Raw genomic sequence first — 23,217 nt, forward strand, 5'->3', positions numbered from 1 at the left:
TTTCCTCAGGAGCTGCTCAAGCACCCTGCCAATAAACCTGATTTCAGCAGGATTTGCTGACATGGCTAAAAAGGCACTGCCAAGATCCTACATCCAATTAACTTGTTCTGCACCTCATACAGTAGGTTAGAGAAATTGGTGTGAATGTCACCATAAATTAATACAGAAATGCAAGGCATGCAAGGATCACAGTGTGATCCTTGAGTTCAACATGTCCTGAACATCTAAAGAGTTACTGAGAACATCTGCTGTCTGTCACACATATGTTAGGGTCACCGTGAGCTCCTAAACTTTAGGAAAAGCAACAAGCAGACAAAAAAAGAGCAGTTTGGTGGTAAATGAGGTTGAGTGGTCACCAAAATGGGCAACAATGGCAGATGATAATGATGACTCCATGATTCATTCTAAGTCCTGGAAAAAGATGTTTTCCAACATTCAAAGTCAATTTCTATGAAATGACAGTGATCAAGAGAACTATAAGGGGAAAACAAAAATATACTCTTACTCTGGATTGTATCAGACATAAGCACAAATAAAATTTGGTTTTCTTCATGTTTCTAGCAGAGATGGGAGTACAGTACACTGTAACATTGCCTCCCTGGGTGGAGAGTGTCAGACCAGCTCCTAACCAAACAGCTGATCTCTGTCCTGTAAGGAAAGGCAGGCAGACCAAGAGAAAACCTTTAATTAAACCAAAAGAACTTGAACACTTTCTTCCCTCTGGTCCTGGTTCTATTCATCCAGTACAACTCCCATGAATAGAAAACAAAGATGGTAAGAAGAGAAATAGGACTATCATATTATGGAAAAAGGTCAGTCCTGTTAATACCCACAAAAGCAATTCAATTTCTAAACTTTGAGGAATTTATTAATCTATTAATCTGGTCACCCTCCCAGAGATACATGTAGCTTTACCTTCCAGGCACTGCACTCCTTCCCAGCTATGGAAGCCCGGGCTGCCACCACAGCACTGTGACTGGGAGTGATGGTTCCACCCAGTTTATTGAATGTAGCCATCCCTGAGAAACTGATAAAATATCTCCTGAGTGAGAGATTTGCATTTCTGAGCCCATAGCACAGTGCCAGACCCAGCTGCTCAGAGATTTTCCTTTGAGATAATCAAATATTTAGCAGCTGCTGCTGCAGCAAACACCACACGAGGCCACATCTCTCAAAGTGGGGCTGTCCCTCTGTCAGACACCCCCACAGGAGTGGGGCTCCTCCAAAGGACCCAAAGCCTCAGGAAGCACATGGGTTTCATCCAGGGCTGTCTGGGAGGAAGGGCTGGTGCTCTGGAACCAGGAAGAGTGGAAGAGCTGTTTGTTTACATGAGGACAGTGCCTTGTGAGTGTTTTGATTCCTTACTGTATCATTTCAGTGAGTAGGTTGGTATTTTTAACTGTCAAACATGTCAGCAGCTTGAATTAAATAATTGATTTATTCTCTATAAAACTTCTAGGTTTACATTACTTACTGGAGAGCACTGCACTTAAAGGACCAGACTCCCTCTCTGGGACTTGCATTTCTTTTGTGTTTCTTTTCCCACACAGAAGCTGCTGTTCCAAGAAATGAATGAACAATTTACTGGCTGAACTTAGCATTTTCATCTTATCTGTGAATTAAGCTAAGGGTTTTCTCCAACACATAAATTATTGGGAACTCTTTGTCATAATCATGTGGGAAATATGTCTCCTTTACAGGATTGATGAGCAATTCACTGAAGGTGTTGCAAGTCACACTGCCTGCATGCCAGGGAACAGCTTAAATAACCATCACTGCAAATTCAAAATTTTCTTCTAGAAAAATGTTATTTTTCACCATTTGTTATTATGTGATCCCAGACCAGGACTTCCTGACTCCTCCCAAGATTTCAAGTTCCATTTTTTCCTAAAATACCATCTCACAGCTGCTCCCCTTCCTACACCTGGTGGAACTTGGGTCAGACACAGCTCTGTCAGAGACACCTTGCTCTGCCTCTGCAGCTGGGACCTCTCCAAGAGTTTATGGTGCCCTCCTTGGAGGAAGCTGCTCTGCTGGTGCCTGTAGAACTTCAGCTTCTCTTACTCTGAGGATGCATTTTAAGGGTAAAGAATTCAGGTTTCTTAAAGCAGGAACTATGGATTAAAGTGCAGAGTTGATGCCAGAAGAAAATATTTATGAAGTGCATATTCCTCAAGCCAAGAAGGAAACGTGTCAGACCAAAACTTTGAAAAATAAAATTTCAATAGAAGTGATTTATAAATTAACTATTAAATGTTAAAGTGAAGCTGGCTGTGATGCTGAAGTGACAGACCTGTAAAGCAGGGTGCAGGCTTGTATGAGGAGATAAAATCATCTGTTCTGTTGTTAGACTGGTCTGTGAGGTAGCACCAAATAATCAGTACAGAGGACTGTGAGCTCTGGAGAGCTCCAGCCAAAAAAAGGGGATGGTGCAGCCAATCTTTGGCAGGAAAAAACAAACTACAGGTGTTACATTCAATCCTCAGAAAACAAAAATGCTAGTGAAGAGGCTGCAAAGGATTTCCAGTTAGTTGTAAAATTTATTTTGAAGATTAGGTGACTCATCATCCAAACCAAATTCTGCCTCATGTGTAGTAAACAGTGCCTTGAGCAGCATCTTCTCCCAAGAAATACTAACATGAAATAATGTAATTTAATTTAAAGCTTTACATTTCTTGTAAAGAAATGTATTTCATTGTCCCTTTCGCCCAAAGGCTTCTAAGCACTTTGTAAGTGTGAAAACAAAATTTCTTCAACATTCCTGAGAGATCAACAGATGGATCCAAAGGCACTTTGAACAAGAGATAAACTGGGCAGTGTGACAAACTTCAGGGGATAACCCTAGAAGGGGGTACAGGCTTTGGGGAGACGCCCGAGTTTCAGGAGGCTGCAGAGGTGTGCAGTTTGTCTTCCTTGGCATTGCCTTCATGAACCACCAGGCAGGGCTGTGCCACTTCCCAGCTGTGCAGCCTGAATCGTGCTTTGGCTGAGAAATGAGACCAAAAGCACTCTATGCTAACACAGTCTCTCTCAAAATCCTGCAAGCAAGATTGTGTTAGCTGGGAATAAACCTCTGCAGCCGTGCATGGCAGCGACTCTCAACCCTTCCGCAGCACAGGATAATAGCATTATTGTAAGCAGTGTTTCACGGTCACAAGGGAATGAGCTAATTGCAGACACAGCTCTTGGAGAAGTAATTGCCTTGTGCTCTTTTTACCCTTCTCTGGCTCATTTCTTTCCTCTCCTGTGTGAGTGAAGCATGATTTCTGAGAGAGAACAAGAGGTCAGCAGCAGACCCTACAGCACCTTCCAGCTGGACCAAAAGGCTTTTACAGAGTCATAGAATTGTTAAAATTGGAAGGGACCTTTGGAGATCATCACCAGGCCACCATCCTGCCAAAGCAGGGTCACCTGGAGCAAGTGGGGTCTGAATGTCTCCAGAGAGGGAGACTCCACGACCTCCCTGGGCAGCTGTTCCAGTGCAAAAGGCTGAGGTGAAACTTCTCGTGTTATAATTTACGGCCACTGCTCCACATCCTGTCACGGGCGCCACCGAAAATCTCGGCGCTTTCAGATATTTTTATGCATTAATGAGATTGCTACTTATTAAGTCTTGTCTCCTCCAGACTTAGCAGGCCCATCTCCCGCAGTTTGTCCTCACGAGGGAGATAGCGCTGGTGACAAACCAATCATTCACGGCCCCGGGACTGCCGGGGCGCGGCAGCCCCGAACCGGAGCAGGCAGTGCCGCTGAGGGGAGGGTAGAGGAGGGGACGAGCCACCCCCGGTGCCTGCCGCGGGGCGGGGCCGCGGGCGGGCCCGGAAGATCCGGGTCGGAGGGGACGGGAAGTCGGGACGTGGCCGCCGCAGCGGAGCAGGAGGCGGAGGGCGGGTGGGAGGCGGTGGAGGATGGCGGCGGTGCTGAGCTCGGACCGGCTCGAGGTCTCGGTGGACGGGCTGACGCTGAGCCCCAACGCCGAGGTGCCGCCCTGCGAAGCGCGGCCGGCGCCGGGCGAGCCGGCGGCGGGGCGGGGCCGAGCGGGCCCCGGCTCCCCGGGCGCGGCGGAGGCCGGCGGCGAGGCGGCGGAGGAGGCGGCGCTGAGCCTGGAGCGGCGCTGGGGCTTCGCGCTGGAGGAGCTCTACGGGCTGGCGCTGCGCTTCTTCAAAGGTGAGCCCGGCCCGCCCGGAACCGGGGCAGCTACCGGCAGCGGGGAGCCCCGGACGGCATCGTCCTGCGGGGTCAGGCCGAGCCCCGGGTGCCCCGAGAACAGCGTGTCCCTGCCTGATGCCGGCCCCGGAGCAGAGGCTGCCCCGGGCCGCGGTGTGGCACGGCCGGGGGTGGGTGTGTGGCACCCCGCCTGAAACCGGAGCGATGGAGCTCCGTGCCGGTGCCACGGCAAGGGAGAGCTCTCGGAGGTGGGCGAGGAGCGCTCGGCGGGAGCGGTGCCGTGCCCGCTGCCCCTCCGCGGCCGGAGGTGCCGTGCCCTCTCCTCAGCGTGCCAGCTCCAGGCTGGCTGTGATGCTCCAGGACCAGAGGACACAGTCCTGAGCCGTGCCGGGGGAGGTTCAGGTTGGATGTCACGAAGAATTTCTGCTCAAAAAGGGCGATTGGACATTGGAATGCGCTGCCCAGGAGGCGGTGGAGTCACCGTCCGTGGAGGTGTTCAAGGAAAGAGTGGATGTGGCACTCAGTGCCGTGGTCTGGTTGGCGCAGAGGTGTTCGGTCACAAGTTGGACTCGATGGTCTCAGAGGTGTTTTCCAGCCTAAGTGATTTTATGATTCTGTGTGCCACCATGAGCCCAGCAGGCAGCCTTTTGAAATACCCAGGGTGTAGACCTGGAGTGCTTTTGCTGGGATCCCCTGTAGCCAGGTTTGCTTCTGTCGGAAGATGGGCATACCTGTGGGGTTTTGAGGGCAGAGCTGTCTGTGCTCACTACCCTGAACACATTTTGGGGGCAGAGCTGTGCTCATTACCCTGAGCACATTTTGAGGGAAGGGCTGTGCTCACTGCACTGAGCACATTTTGGGGGCAGAGCTGTGCTCATTACCCTGAGCACATTTTGAGGGAAGGGCTGTGCTCACTGCACTGAGCACATTTTGGGGGCAGAGCTGTGCTCATTACCCTGAGCACATTTTGAAGGAAGGGCTGTGCTCACTGCACTGAGCACATTTTGAGGGAAGAAGAGCTGTGCTCACTACCCTGAGCACGTTTTGGGGGAAGAGCTGTGCTCACTGCACTGAGCACATTTCAGCACTGTGTCACTCCTGTGGCTTCCAGGCAGGCGCTGCTCCGGTGGAGCAGGGAGTGCAGCCTGATGCCTGCCCTAGGGAAGGCAAGCTGTGCATTTGGAAAAGTCGGTCTTGTGGCAGTCAGTTGTTGGGTGACCTCCCAGGGAGGCTGCTTCTTCCACGGGCAAGCACTGCTGGCAGGTGGGAGCACTGCTGGAAGGACAAAGCTGTCTTTCTTCACATCCTGCACCTGGTAGTTGTTAAGAGCCTGTAAGGCTCTAAGCAGTTTTCTTAAGCCCTGGTTCTTCGACTCTGTTCTGATGCCCTTCCACAAAGTAGTTATTTTGTTAGCATGCTAATATACAGGGGTGTTATTTTTTTAAGCTGTAAAAAACATGAGGGATCATAAGATCTTATATTTTTTTCCTCTTGTATCAGAGCTTATTAGATTGTGGAAGCATTGTACTCAATGTCTTCTTTCTGTAAAAGAAGTTGCTTACAAGAGTTCTGGTTGTGTTTAATGATGCAGAAAGAAATGTCTGTGCAGCAGCAAATTCCTTGTCTTGGTCAGCTGTGGTCTTTTTCTGTCTTGGATTGAATATTCTATGGGAGCCTGTTTTTAGAGTGTGAGGTTGTGTTTACAGTGCAAAAGTTCCATGTGAGTGACTTTATCTATATTGTTGCTATGTAGCAATAACCTCTATCTGTTATATCATGTTTTAACAGAATTTATGTTCTGGCTTTATCTCCTCTCTGATGATGAAGTCTGTGGAGTGTTACTTGTGGTGTAGGTTCCAGTTCTTTCCCTTGTCCTCTCTTAGCAATGATTTTTTTGTTGTTGTTGCTGTTCTTTGTAATCAAAACTTAATACCAACATGTTTCAGTTTACTCCTGCTCCTTTTTTAACTTTCTGCAATTTCTTGTAACTCATGGTTGTGCTCATGAGATGATAATTTTCCCCATTCAATTGTATTGTCATTCTTTCCAGTGAAAATCTTGTTTCTCTATTTTTGTGGCTGGAGTAACTCACACAAAGTCATTGCCCATCATTTCATCTGTAGATTTTTTTCCTAAAAGTGACATAACATGAAGATTTTTATTTATAGATCTGATGGGGAGCTACAGGAGCTTGCAATACTTGGGTTACTGATTCTGCCAGCTTGTTCTATATCTGCACAGCTCCAAAAATAAGTGGTCTCGTATCCAAATTATTTTCATGCTGTCAGAACAACTGTGGGAGTGGGCACGCCTGGTTAGCAGCCCTGTGCATGCCAAGGAGCAAACAGGGATTCCTCCTGTGCTTCAGGAGAAAAAAGATCTGTCTGAAGGGTGGCCCAAATTAACAGGTCAGTGCTGAGATCTTGTTCTGACCATTCTTATAAAAACTATGCTGGTAGCTAAGCAGATTTTTTTTCTGCTTCAGTGTGCAGCCCGAGTTGTCTGTAAGTCTTGGGGTATTTTTGTCCCAGAGAAGTTGAATCTGCTCAAAATATTTTGAGTTTGCTTATTACAGTGACAGCCAGTGGTGGCATACTGCAGGTGACAGAGTTGCTGGGACAAGGCAGGGTGAGAGTGTGTATAAACAGTGAGCAGAACGCAACAGAAACTAGGCTAGGATATTAAAGAGACCCAAAAGCCACTTTATTCTGTCTCTGATAAAGACAATTCTAAAACAGATCTAAAATGCTCGACTCTGGGTCACTTCAGCTGTCAGGCCTTAGGCTGTGCAGGAGTTGTGCACTATCTTTTTTCTTTTTTTTTTTTTTTTTTAAGATTCATAATGGCTTGTGAAGGGATCTTTTCAGAATAACAGAGGCATAGAAAATAGATGGTAACAGTGTTCCGGTCCATTTTTCTGTGGGAAACAAGAGCCTTCTTTCCCTTCTGCACTCTTTCCCTTCCTGCTCTGCTAAGCCTAGTGCAGGTCAAGCAGCATTTTGGCTGCCATTAAGAAGCTGCTCCACTGTGCTGGATGCAGTGTGCAGTGGAGAACAGTCATGTTACAGTCACTGTACGTTTCTTTGCCTGTAATTGTGAGCCCTGGGGCACCTGGCACAGCACAAGTGTCTCTGGTGGCTTCCTCTGCTTGCTGGGCTGGTACAGGTTATGCCAGTGAAGGTAACCTGTTCGGGCTCTCTCCTGAAGCAGGAGAGCGTGGCTTGCATAGCTCTGCCAGCAAATCTCTCCCAGGATCAGCCTGGCTATGTTGTTTTCCACATCCTGTCATTGGAATACCACTGCACCCAACCTTCAATACATGGCAGTCCCTGAAGTGTTCGTGCACTGCCTAAAGTGATTTGCAGTGCAGCACATCTGAGCAGGCAGTACACAAACCATATCATTTTGGTATCTAAAAGCTCTCCTGGAATGTTAAGTACTCTAATTTTCTTTGACTGCTCTACGTTATTTCCTCTTATCCTAACAAGAATGCATCTTCAACCTCAGCAGAACATCTTTCTCAATTAATTGTTTGACCTCTTTTTTTTGAGCACTAATTTGATGGTATGATTGTAATTTGTAAGTTAAGTAGGCTCTTGTTGTCAAGAATATGAAATCCCCTATAATATATCTACGTTTGTGAAGTTGAGCTTTGATCATATTTAATTGGAAGGGCCAGTCAGTAATTCTTCTGTGAAAGCAGGACACACTTTCAGGAGGGGAGGATTAGGAGTGTAAGGGTGAACTGGGCTCTGCAGGCAGCACTTCAGTCCTCACACTTTTCAGCTTTGGTCCGGCTCATTAAAACGTTGCAAATGAATAGAATTAACATATGTGACTTCTGCTTTTAAAAGCTGTGAGGTGCAAAATCGCTCTTCACAAATTGTTTTCTAGCTGCTTCTGGATGACTCAATGCTATCCCAGTGGAATTAGGCATTTAGAGTGGGTGAAGTTGGAGTGAAGGTGCAGCATGGTGTGCCGTGTTTCTAATGGAAGAAAAAATCTGGAGTTCCAGAGCAGTAACAGTATCTTGCACAATGCAATCTCTTAAGCATATTTTTTAAACTCCTTTGTGTCTAAATTTGTGAGCTTTTATCAATCCATGTCAATAATACAGTGACATAAACCCCTCACATTGCCATAAACAGCTTCATCTTGCTGTTGTGCTTGCAGAGTGAGCATCTTCCTGGCCTGGTTGGGTCAGGGGTCCCAGTGGCACAGGGAAGGCTGTGCAGCTGCTGTGTTATGGATTTTTCAGTGTGTTCCCTGGAGCTCTTTGATGTTCCTGCACTTCCCCCAGCTGTGCGAGGTGTGTGGGTAATGCCTGCTCAAATGGCGCCTTCACGGATGCTTGGATACATTTGGCACTTCTGCTTGTCTAGACACACTAATGCTCTTTTTGGCATATTTGACTCTGCAGATGAATTCAGGTCCTCTGGTTCAGTTAAACACCAACAATTCCTGGTCTTTGGGCTGATTATACAGTGTGGTTTGTGCTGTAGAGTTCAACTGCAAAATAGTTAGTGTGAAACTTAACTTCACTGTCTGACTGGCTGCAAGTGTTTTTCTGGTAATTTGCTTCTGAGCTACATTACCTACAAGTCACTGAAAGCTTGTCTTGTGTTTTTCTCCTCTGTCTTTCCCCCCCTCTCTTATTTAGCTTGTTTGTTGTTCTCCCCTTGGGTCACCATTCTTTGTAAATGCAGATTTTGTCTTCTCACAGTAATTAGGGCATGAGGTCTGACTTGTCTGTTCTGTGAAAATGCAGATGTGCTGTGTGTTGCATGGGAAATGAAGGTTTTTTCACTCTAACTCTGCTCAGGAGTGAGTTCAAATACTGATGATGTGAAGTGGCTTAGGTAGCAGTTTAGTGCAGCAAATAGCTGTGTGTTTTGCCAGACAGATGCAGGTGCACAGGTTGTGAAAAGTTAACTGTGCTGTAGGGACCCCTTGAGAATCATGCTTTGCTCAGAAGCCTGGCAGAGTTTCAGTGCAGTACCTTTGTCAATTGACCTGCTTTGTAGCAGGATGCCCCAGGATATTAAGTATTACTTCAAAGTAGTTTATTCGGGCTAATGGTTGTGCTGGTTACCTAATAAGCAAATTCTGAGTGGAGTGTAAAGTGTGAAGAGTTGAGGAAAAGCCAGAGGGCTCTTTGGTAGGCCTGAAAGCTCACCAGAATGTGGTGATTTGAATCCCTGAAGAATCACAGACTTGGGGTGGGAAGGGACTGCTGGGGATTGTCAGATTTAGCCCTCCTTTTCAGTTCAGGCTTCAGACACTTGGGTTTTGAACATCTTCAATCATGGAGGCTTAAAAACTTCTCAGGGCTGTCAGTTCCAGTGCTCAAACATTCTTCAGTTTAAAAAACAAAAACAGCAGCAGTAAAGAAACCCCAACAACTTCAAGCAAACAAACCAAAACCCCATAAAAATGCTTAAGTGGCATTTCTTATACTTCAGTTTGTGTCAGCTGCCTCTTGTCCTTTCATTGTATACACTGAGTAAACTCTGGTTCAGTTTTTACATCCCCCCCTCTTTTCTACCCCACCAGATATTTTTGGAAGTAGATATTTCTGGGGAGAAATGCTTCTGTTTCTGAAGCTGGCAGTTATATTTGCTGCAAGGTTGTGTGACACTGGGACAAGAGCAAATAGTTGAAATTCTGCAACAGTGATGTGGACTTCTAGGAATGGATAATAAGTAATTAAATATTTGCCTTCCTAATCATTTGATTGTGGCTTCAAAATAAATGGCATGCATGTAGTAGTTGCTTTTGATGTTTCAGCTGAGTAAGTCCAGCAATGTACTGAACTTTGCCTGTCAAAAATAGAATGTCTTGCTGTGACCTGCAAGCACTTTCCCACTGGGATTGTTTCTGATTTCCAGAAGTGTTTGCTCTGAGTTTTTCAATACTGTAGTAGGGGTATTTTCCTTCCTCTCTAGTTGTAAGATTCACTTCTTTTCCTGTTAGTAGCTGTTCACAAGTGCCAGCCAAGCAATTTTGCAGGATGTGTCAGCCTGAAATTTAGGTGTGGACTGTTCAGTGTGGGGCTGTGAGCACCTTGCTCTGAAGGAGAGCTGGGAGTGAGTGGCAACTTTGTCCCCAGCTCCCAGCTCTATGGAGAGCAGTGCAGTCATGGGAATTATCTATCTTTTACCTCTGGAGCAGCTTCCTCATTTCTCCTTCCAAAAGGAGATGGTGCTTGTTTATTTGTTTTCCTGATTGAGAAAAATGTCTTTTTCTTAATGAGCAGTGTAGTCACACACAGCAATGCCTGTTTCTTTGATTTGTTTTGACAATTTCAATGTGTTAAGTCCTAGCTGACTGATTCACATACCATTTTAAATCAATGCAGCTATCTTCTTACCAGTAAAAGCATGGTGGGATCCAACTGGGAATGCTTCAGAGGATGTTCCTGTGGAGCCACTGGAACATTTTCAGGCTTATGTTGCCTTCTTATTGTCAGAGTTCGCTGGATGTGTTGGAGCTGATGGAGTCAGCTGCAAGGCTTTTCATTGTGAGGGGCTGTTCCAGCTGCCTTGGCTAAGGAAAACTCTCCTTGACTCCTAATTTTTCCTCTCTGCAGCTCTCCTTGCCTTCACCCTTGGTTGTTCTGCTTTCATCAATGTGAGGAGCATGAAAGGAGAGCAGTTTATAAAGCTAACATCACATCTTTCTTTGTGGAAATCCTTCCTGTGCACACCAGAGTAGACTTGGCAGACACATTTGAATTCAGTTGAGGTTTTTAAATATTTTGGAGATCTAGATGCATATGGTGTGATGTTCAACAAATTAATGTAAATATCTATGTGATGACTGACTGGAGATAGTGGGATGCAAAGCACTCCACACTGAAGTTTTCATTAGCTGAAGTAGATGTGTTTCTTCTGGACAGATCTATGTTTTAAATAGAACTGACTTAATTTGTCTAACCTTTTGTGACTCAACTGGTTTTTTTTTCCTCTTTTTTTATGGTGGTAATGGTTATGCTACCTACTCATTCATATTCTGTGTTTAATTAATCAGAACAGTGAAAATTTCTTATTTTTTTTTTCCTTGCAGAAAAAGATGGCAAAGCCTTTCACCCAACATATGAAGAAAAGCTCAAACTGGTGGCACTGCACAAGCAGGTTCTGCTGGGACCTTACAACCCTGACACTTGCCCTGAAGTTGGATTCTTTGATGTGCTGGGGAATGATAGAAGGTAAAAGGGCTGGGGCTTTTGTTGTTCTTCACTCTGCTTTTCCTGTGAGGAGATAACATCATCCAATTTCTACAAGTGTGTGGGTTATCTCAAGTGGAAAGTGAAAGTGGCCTCTTCAAATACATGTAAGAAGTGTGAGTCACAGTTCAGTACAGGAACTAACAGAAGATTATTGGGTGATTTCTATTTTTTTTTTTTAAAAAAAAGAAGCTGCTCTGCTGGCAGTCCAGTTTCTCATAATGCATTAATGTGCAGGTCCATGCTTCATCCAAACCCCACACCATGGCTACAGCAGGCCAAGGCTTTTGCCAGTGGTAGAAGCATTCATGACAGCTTGTCCTAACACCAAAGCTAATTTCTGAGGTCAGAAAATTTAAACCTGCTGCATTCAAACCCTGAGTAAATCTTTTATGAGACCTGGGAGGTGTCAGCTGTGTGTCTGGTGTTGCTTGCAGCTCAGGCTGCACTTCTCATGTTTATTGTTGCTCTTTTGAGTGTTCTAGAGTGGAGGCAATGTGCAAGACAGCAGTGGTTTTTCTGAGGTGGACCCAGTGTGCTGCTTTTGCACAAAAGGATGCAGTTTTTCTTAGAAAGTGCAAGGCTATTTCTTTCAACCATCTGAAGTGCTGTAGGTGTTACCATGTTTGTTCATTCAGGAAAATGCACACTTTTTTTTCTACAAACTAGAGTGAAAGGAGATTAAAAAATACTTAGGTTCATTTATATCTGGGAAGTTTTTGGACATAGCTCAGAATTTAAAGTAGGGTTGATGGGATGTATGAAATTTCATGTGAGAGCTGAGTTATGTCTATTTGAAAGACAGAAGAAAAGAGAACATTGTGCAGGCAGAAGAGAACATTTTACTGTCTTTGGGACGAAGTTGTTGGTTCTCTGAAACTGCAAATGATAATGTTTGGTTCCTGGTCTTCCAACTTTTTTTTATTTGCTGGGTTGTCAGCACTCACTACTGGCTTAAAAAGAGTCGAGTCTGTTATTTCAGCTGAATTCTCTCTCTCAGGAAGGAATGGGCTGCCCTTGGAAACATGTCAAAGCAAAAAGCTATGACAGAATTTGTCAAGCTCCTACATAGGTGCTGCCACTTGTTCTCAACGTATGTCACTTCCCACAAGATAGAGAAAGAAGAGCAAGAAAAGAAAAGGTAACATTTGGGTGCTTTGGTGTTGGCAGCTATGGAGTGTGTAACTCTTGGCCTGCAGACTGTACCACAGCTAGCTGAGGTTGGAGTTGTCTTGGGAAGGGAAATGCTTGAAATGTAGGTGGCTGTGGTACCATTTGATCTCTAAGCCTTTTTACTTTGCCAGTAATGGGTGGTTTTTTTAGGAGTTTTAAGAATTTTGTTGATACTGTCATCTGCTTGAGAAGAAATGCTTCACAAAATGTCTGTCCCAATATGTCTGTGGACTAAATATACAGAGAATATTAAATTGTCAGTTTTAAACTTCTCTTCTAATGTGGGTTAGCAGCTTGATAAAGGCTGCCTTATTATTGCTACTATTAAGCCATAGTACCCACATAATTATTGAACATGTGTTTAAAGCTTGGAAAATGTGTTTAAAGCTTCCAGGCATTTTTTTTCCTGCAGTACAGGTGGCATAGTAAAAGGTTAGCATGAGTATCAAATCATAGCACAGAATTTACCTTTGTCATGCTGCTGAGTGCAATAAAACTCTGCAATAATCTGATTTTTTTTGTGTGTGTGTGTCCAGTAAGACACTTCTCCAAGCCAAGTTTAAGTGTGAGGAGATGGTACCAGACAAAAAGCCTCACTGGGCAGGCAAAAGGTTGGAAATAACTCATCCTGGGATTGTGGGAGTGCTGGAATGGCTCACTGAGGGGGTGTTGCAGGAGAGAAGAGGAAGAGCGGAGGCGGCGTGAGGAGGAGGAGCGGGAGCGGTTACAGAAGGAGGAAGAAAAACGGAGGAGGGAAGAGGAGGAGAGGCTGAGGAGGGAAGAGGAGGAGAGGAGGAGAATAGAGGAGGAACGGCTTCGCATGGAGCAGCAGAAGTGAGTAGTGGAAACAACACTTAAAAGAAAATAGCTGCCTTGCATTGGAGACAATTGGAATATACAGTTCTGATTATATTTCATTGTTCCCATCACATCCAGATGCTGGAAACACAGAGCTGGCTTTGCACATGTAATATTTAAGAGAATGGTAAAGCTGTTGCACATCAGTCAGCAACTATTTTCCACCATAAAAATGTCTTTGCAGGGGGTGTCTCTGAAGTAGAGCCAATGCTTGCTCTGTAGTGGGTTTGAGAAGGGAGCAAATAATTAAACCACAAGTTTTGCTGCTTGTTTAACGTGGTGAGAGCCAGAGGAGTGTAAGAGACAGACATAAATTTATAGATACAATAGAAAGTGTTGCACAGTGCTAAGTGACAAGAAGTGTGGTATGCCTTGAAGTTGAGAGGGTTTTTCACATGAATGGGAGCTGTGTATTAAGTGGTCATAGCAGGTTACAGAGATAAAGAGTTTAGACAGAAAATGAATGTGGGTACCAAGTGTATCTAAACTGGTCATAGTTTGCTGAAAAGCAGTAAATCCTGCTCTTTGGGATATTAGACCAGTCTAATACTGGTGCTTTAGAATGTGATTTTTGGGGATGGAAGAAGAGTGAGAAGGAAAGAATTTTTCTTGCAGTTGTGTGATGCTTCTTCCTTCCTCTGAAACACTGATAGCTGGTCACTGATGGATGTAACATGAGACAGGCCCTTGATCTATCTTGTCATTTAGCCATAGGATTTCTGCTAGTTCTTTGGAGAGAGGAGAAGAACAGCCTGGGTATATGTAACCCATGTGTTCCTCCTGAAGCTTCAGCAGTTGAGTTTACTGGAGATGCAGATGCCCCATCTGGCAGCATTTTTTTTGTTGTTCTTCCTGAATTAATCCACTGTCAGTCATGTTTTTTGTGTTTGTTTGCATACTGACCAGTAAAACTAAGATAGCTATGTGGTGTGTTTTTCATAGATTCACCAAAAACATGGGTGAAGCAGATTTATTCCTGTGACAGTGGTCACAAGGGTTTCAGGATGAAGAGAGATGAGAATGTTGACTTCATGTTCAGAAGGCTTGATTTATTCTTTTATGATACATACACTACATTATAACTATATTAAAAAGATACAGAAGGAAAGTTCTCAGAAGGCTAGCTAAGCTAAGAGTAGAAAAGCATGGATAACAAAGATCTGTGTCTCAGCAGGGAGTGAGACCCAGCTCTGCCGTGAGCGGTCAGTAAATCTAAACATCCACAGGAGACCAATCACGGATCCACCTGTTGCATTCCACAGCAGCAGATAATCATTGTTTACACTTTGTTGCTGAGACTTCTCAGCTTCAGCAGGAAAAATCCTAACAAAAAGATTTTCATGAAAAGATGTCTGTGACATATTCCTACCAATATTTATAGGAGCTCTGCTGGAAGGATGGTTTCTGCAAAAAGCATATGTGGGTTTTTTCCCTTGCTTGCTTTGATAAATTTAGTCACATGGGTTTTGTGTTGCACTGCCTCTATCAGACTGCAGATTGAAATTGTGGTTGTTTTAACATTTGATGTTTCCAAACAAGGGGTAGAAAACATTGCTCCATTGCTCCCTTCTTTATGTTCGCAGCGTATTTTTAGGCAAAACTCACATCTGGGTTCCGGTCCATTACGTAGATTCATTTTAACTGGGTTTTGCAGACTGGAACTCAGAGCTGTGAGTGGCCTGAGAGGCAGCTCAGTGCAGGGATTCCCCATGCCTGAGCTGTTGGTAAGGTCTGTGTCCCTGTGCCGTGCAGGCAGCAGATCATGGCAGCGCTGAACTCGCAGACGGCCGTGCAGTTCCAGCAGTACGCGGCACAGCAGTACCCCGGCAACTTCGAGCAGCAGCAGCTCCTCATCCGCCAGCTCCAGGAGCAGCACTACCAGCAGTACATGCAGCAGCTCTACCAGGTGCAGCTGGCACAGCAGCAGGTATGGCTGGGCTCTGTGTCCCAGGCTGTCACTGGGAAATGTGGGCTTTGTGTCACTGGGGAACATGGGCACTGTGTTTCAGACTGTCACTGGGAAATGTGGGCTCTATGTCCGTGGGAACCTGGGCTTTGTGTCACTGGGGAAGGGAATGTGGGCTTTGTGTCCCAGGCTGTCCCTGGGGAACGTGGGGTCTGTGTCCCAGGCTGTCACTGAGAACCTGGGCTCCGTGTCCTAGTCTGTGACTGGGGAACCTGGGCTCTCTGTCACTGGGAAACGTGGGCTCTGTGTCCCCCAGGCTGTCACTGGAAATTGTGGACTCTGTGTCCCAGGCTGTCACTGGGGAACCTGGGCTTTGTGTCCCAGGCTGTCACTGGGAAATGTGGGCTCTATGTCACTGGGGAACGTGGGCTTTGTGTCACTGGGAAATGTGGGCTGTGTCCCAGGCTGTCCCTGGGAAACGTGGGCTCTGTGTCCCTGGGGAACCTGGGCTCTGTGTCCCTGGGGAACCTGGGCTCTGTATCCCAGGCTGTCACTGGAAAATGTGGGCTCTGTCACCCAGGCTGTCACTGGGAAATGTGGGCTCTGGGGAACCTAGGCTCTGTGTCCCAGGCTGTCCCTGGGATACATTAACTTGTCTGCTGTTATCTCCTTGGAAAGATAATTGCCACAGGGAGAGCTCCCCTGCTAGTGACTAATGCTGCTTCAGGTTCAAACACCAAAGCCCCTTTATTTGTTTCATCTTTTGGAGTAGTTTTCTGAAGCAGCTGTTAATTAAGAGAACACTAAGCATTCTTTACTAATGACTTGGTTCAATGTAATTATTAGAGATGAAATGTGAGCTGCTCTGCTGCAGAGTTGGTGATGTGTGTGTGTAATTTAATGACACACCAGTGCCTCTGAGCATGAGCAGATATTGTATTTGCAAGGAATGCCCTAACAAAGGCAGCAATGATGCATTTGACTCTGTTTTTAGAAGGTTAATTTATTACTTTATAATACTTTATTTTATAAAAGAGTACTATACTATACTAAAGAATACAAAAAAACCCTGAATGCTAAAAAGATAATAATAAACTTGTAACTCTTTTTAGGATCCTAACACAGCTTAGTACTAATTACTAACAGTTAATGACTAATAATAATTAATAACTTACAGTTAATACAGTACTAATAACTTACAGTTAATGAGTTAAAACAACTCACACTAAAAACTAATTAAACAATTACCTGTAAGGAAACAATTTCTAAACACATTTTGCACATGAACACAACACAAAAAAAACAAATGAGATAAAAAGTGGTTTGGTTTTTTTTTTTTTTTCCTCTAAAGCTTCTCAGCTTCCCAAGAGAAAAATCCTAAACAAAAATTTAAAAATAATATATAAATACCACAAACATAATATATAAATACCACAAACAGACCTCTTCAGGTGACTCTTCTGAAGATCAGTGTATTTGCAGCACTGTAGCATCACTGCTGGCTCGGAGGTTGCTTCTCCCTGCCAGCCAGAGCACTGCTGACTCCTCTCCTTCTGCTCCTGCTGCCTGACTTCATCACATACTAATACCTGGTGAAGGTGCTTGCCTGCAAAAAGCTGCTCCTGATTTGGCTGGGAGGACAGGCTGAGCTCTGTACTTGAGCTAAAGACCTACAGTTCAGTAGCTGATTTAGGTCATTTGTATTTTGTGGAGGCTGATGCTCTCAGTAATGTCCAAGGAAGGGAGCCATGTGAGCCTCACGAAGTTCAGCAATGCCCCTCATCCCAGGAAGGGTTCATGGACAGGTTTATGGAGCTCTGAGCAGCCTGGTCTGGTGGAAAGTGTCCATTCCCATGGCAGGGGTGTGGAACTGGATGATCTTTATAGCTCCTTTCTAAGGCAAACATGACTGGATGGAGCTGAGGTGGTGCAGGACAGGCAGAGACTTTCTGCCCTGTTAAAATTACTCTTTGGATGCCTGTGAGTCAGGTGCACTGGGATCTATTGGTGCAGTTGGGAAGTGCTGTTCTGCTTACAGATTTTTCCTATATTGTCCTCATATTCCTGCAGGATACCTATATTCCATTTGCTCATCAAAATCTTGTGATGATTAGGTTATCCTTTAGAGTGCCACTGTCACATCTTTTCCCTGTCCCAAAAAAAATAAAGCCTGTGTTGTCTCTCTGGGCTGGCAACAAGGGTCAGGGAGGTTCCTCAAGGGAGTTCTCTGTTTGATTCATAAATTGGCAAGTAGCTCATAGACCTTCAGTAGTCAGCTCTTTTTAGACCTGGATGAGCTCAGGCTGGATGGAACCCTTGCAGCCAGCAAAAAAGGCAAAAAAAAAACCCAAAAAACCAAACCAAAACGAACCCAACAAGAGAAAAAAAAAAAAAAAAACAGCAAACAAGTCACACTTCCAACTTAGATAGAAATGTTATAGCAAGGAAACGCCTCCATAGTTAAGTGCCAGAGTTTGTGTGTACCATAATTCAGTTGAAAGTTGAATTTTTTTTTGTTCAGGTTGTATCCACCAGCCTAGAACCAAGTGACTTCCCATCCCTTGGGACTGAGCAGATGTAACTGGTTAATGTGTGCTGCTTTTGTGTCTAAGGGTTAAATTGTCTTTATATCCTCTGCTGGAAAGTATGAAACTGGCATCTTGGGAGGGTTTGGTTGTGCTTGACCTAAATTCCTGTTGTTTTAGGCAGCTTTACAGAAGCAGCAGGATGCAGTGGTGGCAGCAACAGGGACAACCCTGACTACTGCATCAAAGGTGAACAGCCCTGCCCCAGGGGACACCCCATCCATTAATGGGCAGGCCAGTGCTCATGCAGACAGCCCTGAAAAGGAGTTGGATCCAGAGGTTTTGGAAGAAGCACTGGAGAATGGACCAAAAGGTGGGACTAGCTGAATTTCTTACTTAAAAATCAATAGCAAAAGCCTTTCTTAGGGTTCAGGTGTCTTAAGTAGGGTTACTGTGATTCTTTGTTTGGCTTCATTTGCCTGTGGAAAAGCTGGGTCTGATTCCTGGGGCTGCTGTCTCTGATGGGAGGATAATATTGCATAGGCAAAGCTCAGCTTTGGGAGGGGAGGGAAAGAGGAAGCAGCAAAAGCATTTCAGCAAAGTTGATGGGATCCAGAACCTCCTGTCACTAGACTTGAAGGAAAGGGGATAAAAGTTCTAGCACAAAGCTGTTCTGGGCAGAAATATGTTCAGTTTTACTTGAAGTGGGTCAGAGCTTAAAAGATGGTTACAGATGGTTAAAGATGGTTCCAGTGAAGGATTCTGTACCTGTCACCTGTAGCAGTACATTGACCTTCTGAGGCTTTTGTGCATAGGCACTGATCCTTTAAATGTGCTGGATGGGTGAATTGGTAGCATTTAGTAGTGTTGTAAGTAAATTTGCACTGGTTCATACATCCTTTCAGAGCTGAAACTTGCTTCCAGGTGATTTTTTTTTTTAACAGAAGAAGCAACTTTAGTGCTTGGGGCCCTGAAGTGCTGCTCAGGCACACATTTAAGGATGCAGAATAAATAACTGCAGCAAAGCCTAACTGGAGTATTTCCCCTCCTGTCTCCAGACTCTGTCCCTGTGATTGCTGCCCCATCCATGTGGACACGACCCCAGATCAAAGACTTCAAGGAGAAAATCCGCCAGGATGCAGACTCGGTGATCACCGTGGGCCGAGGAGAAGTGGTCACAGTCAGAGTCCCAACCCATGAGGAGGGGTCCTACCTCTTTTGGGAGTTTGCTACAGACAATTATGACATTGGTTTTGGGGTGTATTTTGAATGGACAGACTCCCCTAATACTGCAGTCAGTGTGCATGTCAGCGAGTCCAGTGATGATGAGGAGGAAGAGGAAGGTAAGCATGCTAATTGTCTGTAAACTGTCAAGGTTTGCTGTGAGGGAAACCCCCACTGATGGTCTTGTGGAATCTCCTGCTTTCCCTGGCTTCCATCTGGTTTCAATTTTCAATTGCAGCTGCAGTTCTGCAATAACTCCAGTCCCCTCCTTGGGTCACAGACCCAAAGCAGTTGAGGCTGGGGAAATCCTTTTCCTGAGTCAGCTCTTCAGTAAACTGGAACCCATGGTGTGACAGAGCACTGTGAATCTGCACTCTGAAACCTTGGGAGCAATCCTGTCCTGCTGTTCAGGAGGTGTTTCTAGGGAGGAAGTTTCCTTGAGGCTGCAGCAAAACAGCCTCAGAGAGCAGGTCCTGCCAGTGGCTGGGACACAGGTCACAGCCTTTGCCTGTGGAGGAGTCCAGCATCACAAAAATGTTTTGAAATGAGCATGTGACTTGCCCTGACCCAGGAAGCAGTGGCTTTTTGGGAGTCACTACCAAGTAATGGCACATCAGTGGTGGGTGATTGTGGTACTGAAAACTGGAGTTTGGCATCTCCACAAACTGACCTGGCTGGGCTGGGGAGGTGGGTGTGGTGAGTTTTGATATCAAACTGATAAAATCATGGTAAAGTGATCATGCTGTTCCTCCTGCTTCTGGGTGCTTCATCCCCAGCCTTGGTATGAATCCCTGTGACTCCTCTCATTCCTGAACTGACAAAGAGGGCTTTGTACCCTGGAGGTCAGTCTGACTTGCCTTCATAAAGCACCCACCCATGTTCACTGACACCTCTTTTTTTTTCCCTTGCAGAAAATACTAGCAGTGAAGAAAAAGCCAAAAAGAATGCCAACAAGCCTCAGCTAGATGAAATAGTGCCTGTGTACAGACGAGACTGTCACGAAGAAGTGTATGCTGGCAGCCACCAGTACCCAGGGAGAGGAGTTTATCTTCTTAAATTTGACAACTCCTACTCTCTATGGAGGTCAAAAACAGTTTACTACAGAGTTTATTATACTAGATAAAGGTGTGGCTGTGTCTGAGGCTGGGCTGTGCAGAAGATGTCGTTTTATTTGGAATTTTCTTCAAGCATAATGGATCCTTTTGAGTCTGTGTTTCATCCTGTCTGTATCTGTATGGTTTGTGTGAACTTTTAACAAGTAGACACTGGGATCTTCCTGCTCCATGACACTAATGCATATTGCATTGGGCTTAACACAGGATCTCCCTAACCTTTTTTGGGGATTGGAGCCATTGGCTCCAGTGCTGAGGTCACATCCATTGCACTTGTTAAAGTCTCATGAAAAAGGGGGAGGGAGTTGCTGCCTCACTGGCTGGGTGATCTGATGTTTCCAGGTCTGGATGCCTTGAATAACTCGTTGATGGTTAATTTAAAGGTCCCATCAGTAACTGGTAGATTTGGATGCAGTTTGCTGTGTAGCAAGTTTTCTCTTAACTGTAATTGAATGTCAGATTTTTTTACACCATTAAAACTTGAAACTTTGAGTTTATGCAGTTTAGAAACAAGTTGTCTCACTTCTGTCCTCATCAAAGAAGAAACATCCAGTTCCTTAAAGCAGTGTAGTGTGTAAGGCAGGGATGAACAACGTCCTGAAAGTACAGCAAACAACCTCTTCTGAAGGCATAAACTGAGTGATGTTCAGAAGTATGTGTAACAAGGAGAGCCTTCATCTCTGCCCCACTGATAACCCTAAAATTAAAGTCATATTTTGGTGCAATTGACTTTGAACAGGGCACAGACTGCTCCTGAGTTTAATGGGGTTATTAATGGGGTAGACTAAAAAAACCACAGGGCTACCAACTTGAAACCAGTTTTGTAAGACCTGAATACACGTGTTGTGTACCTGGAGAGCAGTCAGTCACTTTGCCAGAGTTATAGGAGTTAATGTTGCACTAATGATGGAAATCACTGCCACTCCTTTTTAGTCTGGTGATGGTGGGGTGCAAACTTTCTGCTTTAACTTGTAGCTGTGGGCAGAAAGGCCAGGTGCACACACAGATCCTTAAGGTAGCTTTAACCTCAGTTTCACATGGTTTGTTTGGGGCATTTGGTATTTCCTAAAGTGAGAAAACAGTGCAGGTGTCCCTTGGCTTGAGGCTGCAGTGAGAATCCTCTGCCCAGAGCCCAGGGCTGCCTGTTGCAATAATAATTTGTGCAAGTGCTCTCTGCATGGGTGATGCACCTTGTTGCTGGGGGGCAATCAATGGTTGCTTTGTGTCTCAGAGCAGCTCTGGCAGTCAGGCTCCCTCTGATCAGCTGCAGCATGAGCAGTTCCATGGCAGATTATGCTGGGCTGGCAGGGTTTGTGTGAACAGTCACTTTGTACATACATGATACTTTCCTTTGCTCATACCAACCATGGAGATACTTCTCCTAGAGTGCTTAACTTGTCATCTTGCTTTTTGGGTCAGCAACACCTTACCAGCTTACAGCTAGTTAGTGCTGCTTTATCCAAAAACACTGTACAATGTTCTGCTCTTGTGTACATACAGTATATAAACCATGAATTTAGAAAGTACCTTGCTTTTAAAGAAAACTGTATTTAATGTAAAAAAAAAAAAAAAAGAAAAACAAAAAAAAAAAAAAAACCCTTTTAAAAAGGCAGGCACTAATATATTTCTTCTGGTCTTCAAATTACTTTTTTTTTTATTTTTTGTCCCTACAGAAATGTTACAACTTCTTCCTTTAAGAATATCTGTTCTTGGGAGCGGTGTTTGTTGCTTTAAATGGCAGCACTTACTGTCACGTGTTGGATGCTAGAACTTCTACATTTTCAGACTTTTTTTTTTTATTGCCTCTGGCTGTTGATAGTACAGTACAAGTGCGATTTCAAGATACCTTGAGATAGTATTTAATCCTAATTAAAAGACATTTATCTGTAATGCTGTTGGCTTTTCATTAATTTGCAAACCTTGGCATTGCTGTGTATGGCTCTGGAGCTGAGATAAGCTTGTCATCATCTCTCCCATGTCCAGAGGTGCTCACTGTGGTCAGGGGCTCTGCCCAGGAATGTCTGTGGCTCTGTGATTCCCAGGAATGTCTCTGGCTCCCTGCATGGGACAATCTGTCAGTCCTGGGAGAGCCCAGCCTGAGCTGCAGAGTCTCTCTGGGATTTCAATGGGTAGCAGAAGGGGTTGGATGTGGGCAGCTGAAACCTGTAAGCTCTCTCCTCCAAAAGTCTCCTGAAATCCCTCCCTGGAGGGCAAGACAGGACCATGCACAATTTAGAGTGAACAAGAAGAAAAGCAAGGAGCTAGAGGCAAAAAGGCAAGTTATGCTGAGGTTTGTGTCACTTTTTACTGCTTTGCTGCTGGTGCTGAGGCCAGGATGTTCCCTAATTTGGCCCCAGAGCTCACCTGGAGAGCAGAATTCTCTTCAGAGAGAACAAAGCCAGTGCTGTGCTATGAGAGCAAGATCCTGAGAAGTTCAGTGTACCACAGTCTGGGTGTGCTGCAAGCTAATTCCACACAAAATGTGCAAGGGCATTGAAAACCAAAGTAATTACTGCAGCCTATTTTACCTGTCACGCATGAATAAATTCCCCTTTCCCCAGTGAGAAGGGAAGCCCTGTGCTCCTCACAGCTCCCTTTGGGCAGCTCCCTTCCCCAGGAGTTGCTGCCAACACTTTGTCTATGAGCAGAGTCCCTGGCAGTGGCACCAGGTGACACAGCATCACCAGCTTGGCACAGCTCAGCTCTGGATGCTCTGGTCCTTGGAGAAAAGCTGATCCCAGGGAGAAAACCGTGTTGGAACAGGTTCTGGGAGGGACTTTGGTGGGAGCCAGCAAGGCAGGGTCTTCCTTGGCTCTGCTCTCCCAGAAGGAGAAGCAGTGAGCTCGAAACAACTTCCTAATGAAGCCACTTGTCTGCTCTGTGCCATTGTCCTCGCCTGTCCCCTTGGGCACTTTCTGCCTTGTGCTGTGCCAGTCACAGATGGGAGGCTGTGGTTTGGAGCAGCTGGATGCAGCCTTTGGGGTCACTGTGGTCACTAGGGACTATTATAGGTAATATAAAAGAAAG

The 23,217-nt window shown here is 45.2% G+C and overlaps 1 protein-coding gene across 1 annotated transcript; it reads left to right on the plus strand.

Annotated features, from left to right (window-relative positions):
* The first annotated feature begins 3,908 nt into the window (after positions 1–3,908).
* ACBD3 (acyl-CoA binding domain containing 3) lies at positions 3,909–22,080 on the plus strand. The gene is made up of 8 exons (XM_058019427.1): positions 3,909–4,167; positions 11,233–11,374; positions 12,393–12,533; positions 13,241–13,399; positions 15,176–15,350; positions 18,035–18,227; positions 18,913–19,197; positions 19,990–22,080. The coding sequence occupies exons 1-8, from the start codon at positions 3,909–3,911 to the stop codon at positions 20,199–20,201; spliced, it is 1,566 nt and encodes a 521-aa protein (XP_057875410.1). The 3' UTR covers positions 20,202–22,080.
* The last annotated feature ends 1,137 nt before the right edge of the window (positions 22,081–23,217 follow it).

Source organism: Melospiza georgiana, chromosome 3 (genome assembly GCF_028018845.1).
Source record: "Melospiza georgiana isolate bMelGeo1 chromosome 3, bMelGeo1.pri, whole genome shotgun sequence".
Lineage (NCBI taxonomy): Eukaryota > Metazoa > Chordata > Aves > Passeriformes > Passerellidae > Melospiza > Melospiza georgiana.